The sequence below is a fragment of the Grammomys surdaster genome, unplaced genomic scaffold (genome assembly GCF_004785775.1).
Source record: "Grammomys surdaster isolate TR1022 unplaced genomic scaffold, NIH_TR_1.0 919, whole genome shotgun sequence".
Taxonomy (NCBI): Eukaryota; Metazoa; Chordata; class Mammalia; order Rodentia; family Muridae; genus Grammomys; species Grammomys surdaster.
In genome coordinates, this window is record NW_021605338.1 from 769707 (window position 1) to 774496 (window position 4790).

The 4790-nt window shown below is 46.1% G+C and overlaps 1 protein-coding gene across 2 annotated transcripts in view; it reads right to left on the reverse strand.

Moving 5' to 3' along the window:
* Window positions 1–2714, reverse strand: part of Vps36 (vacuolar protein sorting 36 homolog) — a 27449-nt gene extending 24735 nt beyond the window's left edge. Inside the window, exon 1 of one of the 2 annotated variants that reach the window (XM_028782893.1) lies at window positions 2595–2714. In XM_028782893.1, coding sequence (XP_028638726.1) covers window positions 2595–2690 — 96 coding nt within the window. In that variant the 5' untranslated portion in view covers window positions 2691–2714. Of the gene's footprint in view, window positions 1–2354; window positions 2373–2594 lie in introns of those variants that run through there. The other variant, XM_028782894.1, reaches the window with a different exon arrangement.
* Window positions 2715–4790: the final 2076 nt, after the last annotated feature.

The following is a 4790-nucleotide window of genomic DNA, read 5'->3' on the forward strand; positions in this document are numbered from 1 at the left end:
GGATGACCCTACAGCCCCAGTGGATGACCCTACAGCCCCAGTGGATGGCCTACAGCCCAGTGGATGGCCTTCAACCATACACATGCTGACAGAAGAGAACATGAAATGAGGAAAAAGTGATAATGAGAAGAGGGAAAGAATAGTTGGGGAGGGAATCTAATCAGTACATTATATGGATGTAAGAAATTCTTAAACAGGAAAAAAAAAACGTATTAAATAGGTAATTACTAGGGGCCTTATTAAGCATCATTCTATAAACCCATGAACATTTTATACTACATATATTTGTATGTTTGTTATACATATCTATGTGGATACGTGTGCTGTAGCACACATCCAAAAGTTGGGACAACTTTCAGGAACTGGTTCTCCCAGCATCTGAGACCTGGGGATCAAACTCAGGTTGCTGTTGGCAGGTTCCCTGACTGAGCCACTTTTTCAGCCTTGTTTCATCCCCATCACCCTGGTTTTTTTGAGGCAGGCTTTCTCTGTGTAGTCCTGGCTGTTCTAAAGTACGCTATAGATCAGGCTGGCCTCGAACTCACAGAGATCCATCTGCATCTGTTTTGGATATTCTTAAATAGAAGTTAAATTATGTATTCTGCTAACAACACTGTAAGGTATCCATGATATTTTATTACACTAAAAAGTACTTTTTTTCACATATCACGCTTATATCAAACCTATGTACTATGCCAAAAGTCTTCTGGGTAGTGGAGCTCATGATTATCTCAAATTTCTTTCTTTTTCTTTCTTACTTTTTTTTTTTAAAACTTGTACTTAACCAATATTTGTCTGGAAAAAAAAAGCAAAGGAACTTGTCACTGACACATGTAACTTCATGCAACGCTGAAATATATGCACTTTTTATGTTAAACCAAGACTACACAGGAACACGCCTTCTAAAACCCACATAGAACAAATAACTGACACTTTGATACACATTTCTTAAACATTCTTTTCTAAGGATAAGATCTACCATCAGCTTAAATGCACTCCGTGAAGGGTATTTTCCCACTTAGGTTCGTGCTGCTGTGATACACACCAAGACCAAAAGAAACTTGGGGAGGAAAGGGTTTTCTTTCCATTTACAGTTTATACTCCATCTTGAAAGGATGTCAGGGTCAGGAACTCATGACAGGAATCCACAGGCAAGAAAATGTTTAAAATAAAAAGAAGTAATGCTCAAGTACTTCTAGCATGTAACCTGGCCGAACTTTATACGTCTCGGCTAATCGGATTTATGCAAAACCAAACAACTGAATTTAAGAATCTCTTTTTTTTTTTTCGTTAATTAGTTAAAAATTCACATTTCCAAAACAAATGCTAACTTGAAAATGGATGGCCGGGCGGTGGTGGCACACGCCTTTAAACCCAGCACTTGGGAGGCAGAGGCAGGCGGATTTCTGAGTTCGAGGCCAGCCTGGTCTACAGAGTGAGTCCCAGGACAGCCAGGACTACACAGAGAAACCGAAAAAAAAAAAATAGAAAAAAGAAAGAAAGAAAGAAAGAAAGAAAGAAAGAAAGAAAGAAAGAAAGAAAGAAAGAGAAAGAAAGAAAATGGATGATGTTCCCTTAGACCAAACAGTTCTGGCTAAGAACCATTGCGTTTTCTCCTCTTGAAATCAAAGCTTAGGCTATACATTTAAAGCTCAAACCAGAGTGTACACCACGGCTGTGTCAAGGAGCAAGAGGAAGCGTGAAAGGGTGTTGCTGTAGTGGAGATTGTTCAGGCGTTCCCTTTTGGGGTCTCCGGTGAATTATTATCTCAACCTGACAGACTAGTTAGGCTGGTTTATATGTACTACTCAAACCTAGAACAATGTAAGTTTACTTAAAAAGTAAATCAAACTTTATGGAAGCAGTCCCACATAAGAGCTTGCCTCAAAAGCAACAGGAGCACAGTCCGCAGGAAAACACCCTAAATCAGGGGACCTGGATTAGCTGTAAGTATTGATCAGGAATAAGTGTTACTCAAACTACAGAGGGAGGCTTCATCTCCACAGCAGCAAGGAAGGCGGAATGCCGTAAGTGAGAACTGGAAACTAAACGTGCTTTGGGGGGTCTCGAGCTCTTTTCCCACTCCTGATTTCAAGTCGTACATTTAATTCAGAACAAGATGGCAAGCGGTTTCCAGGTACAGAATACTTGCATTCGGCGTTTTCTCTGCGAGCATTGGCTCTTAAAGATTTAAGCCTACATTCCAAGGCAAGGGCTTAACTGCATTACTTCATAGAACAAACGAAGCCTGGAGCCCACTTCCTAAAGTCATTACAAAGCAAACAGAAAACCCCAAGGGGCTGGACCCGGCTGCCTCCTTCGGAAATCCTTTCGGGCGAGGGACCCCGGCTCACCCCAGAACAAATCATCACCGGTCCAGCAGGAGGGTGGGGACCGCGTTCCGGTGGCGCGCTCGCCACAAGGCGGAACTGGGCTGTCCCGGGCTCCGACCCGCCGAGACCTCGGCTCGCCCGCGCCCCGGCTCCGCCGTCCACCGTGCAGCGAGAGCGGCGGGCCGAGGCCGGCAGCCCAGGGCCGAGGGTGAGGCCCTGGCCAGCACGAGGGCCCGCGGGGCGGGGCGGCCTCTGCCCTACCTTCTCCTCGCCGTCGTAGACGCGCACCCCGCGCTGCTGGATCACCAGGGTCTCGTTGATCTCCAGGAGGCCGCTGGTCCACACGAAGCGGTCCATGGCCGCCACCCGGCCGGCCTCTGCCGCTCGCCGGTGCTCCCTGGCTGCGAGCGGCGCCCCCTGGTGGCCGGCGGGGGTGGGGCACCCCGACACCGACAGGCGGTGTGATGGAGCGCCCCCTAGCGGCGGCCACTAGCTTGCATCTTTGTTCCCCGGTCACTGCCAAGCTTGTTGACATGCTTGTTAAAAACTGTAAATGAGGACTTTTTTTTAGTCCTTCCAAAATAAGTGTTGACAGCAGGAATTGTGTTTAATATATATGTAGCCAGTATATTATGTAATACCCTCTTCTCCGGTTTTTGTCTTAGTCTAATTTTTATTACATTCTGTTTATTTTATGAGTGTTCGTGTGGATCGGGGAACACAGTAAGGCTAGTAAGGGCTAGCCTGTGGGAGTCAGAGAGTGCTTAAAGAGAGTTGCTCCTTTGACCATGTGGATCTTGGAGATCAAGCTGAGGTTATGAGTCTTAGCAGCAGGCTCCCTGACCAGTTGAACAACCTCACCCAACTACCCTCTCACCTTTAAAAAAATAACCATTAGCTCCAGACAGATGGAGGTGACACGGAAGCAAGGCATAAACCAACTCCAAGTATACTGGTCTTTACTCTCCATAGTGAAGGGCACCAGTCTCTACTAGGGATGTCTGCCCTCTGAGGGCACCAAACATGCATTTGATGCAGCAGATATACATGAAGGCAAAGTATCCATACACATAAAAATAATTTTATTAATAATCTTATTCATTTACATTTGAAATGATATCCAGTTACCATTCCACAGCCTCCCCATCCCATCTCCCCTTTCTTCCCTCCCCTTTGCCTCTATGAGGGTGCTCCTCCACCCACTCACCCACTACCGCCTGACCACTCTAGTATCCCCCTACACTGGGGCATCAAACCTCCACAGGACCAAGGGCCTCCCCTCCCATTGATGTCAGATAAGGCCATCTTCTGCTACATATGCAGCTAGAGCCATGGGTCCCTCCATGTATACTCTTTGGTTGGTGGTTTAGTCTCTGGGAATTATGGGTGGTCCAGTTAGTTGATACCGTTCTTCCTATGGGGTTGCCATCCCCTTCAACTCCTTCAGTCCTTCCCCTAGCTCTTCCATTGGGGTACCCGGACTCAGTCCAATGGTTGACTGTATCTGCATCTGTAGTGGTCAGGTGCTGGTAGAACCTCTCAGGGAACAGCCATACCAGGCTCCTGTCAGCAAGTGCTTCTTGGCATCAACAATAGTGTCAGGGTTTGGTGTCTGCAAATGAGATGGATTCCTAGATGAGGCAGTCCCTGGATGGCCTTTCTTTTAGTCTCTGTTCCATTTTTTGTCCCTGTCTTTCCTTTGGACAGGAACATTTCTGGGTTAAAAATTTTGAGATGTGTGGGTGGCCCCAACCCTCAGCTGGAGGTGGTCGCTACAGGTTGTATCTCCTCTTCATTGTGTATTCCGGCTAAAGTCAACCCCATTGAGTCCTGGGAGCCTCTTGCTTCCCTGGCATCTGGGACTTTCTACTAGCTACCCACAGTTCCTCATCCCCCACTGCTACATATTTCCATTTTTATTTGCTTTCCTGACCCCTCTGTACTTCTCTCCTGTCCCTTCCAATACCTGATCCTGCCCCCCTTTTTTCTCCCTCCCCCTCTCCTTTCCCTCCCAGAACCCTCCCTCCCTCTATCTCTTGTGATTATTTTGTTCCCCCTTCTATGTAGGATTGAAGCATCCACAATTTGGTCTTCCTTCTTCTTAAGCTCCATATGGTTTGTGAGTTGTAACATGGGTATTCTGAGTTTTGAGGCTAATACACACTTACCAGTGAGTACATACCATGTGTGTTCTTTTGTATCTGGGTTACCTCACTCAAGGATGATATATTCTAGTTCCATCAATTTCCCTACGAATTTCATGAATTCATTGTTTTTAATAGCTGAGTAGTACTCCATTGTGTAAATGTACCACATTTTCTGTATCCGTATTTCTGTTGAAGGACATCTGGGTTCGTTCCAGCTTCTGGCTATTATAAATAAGGCTGCTATGAACATAGTGGAGCATGTGTCCTTGTTATATGTTGGAGCATCTTTTGGGTATATGCCCAGTGGTGG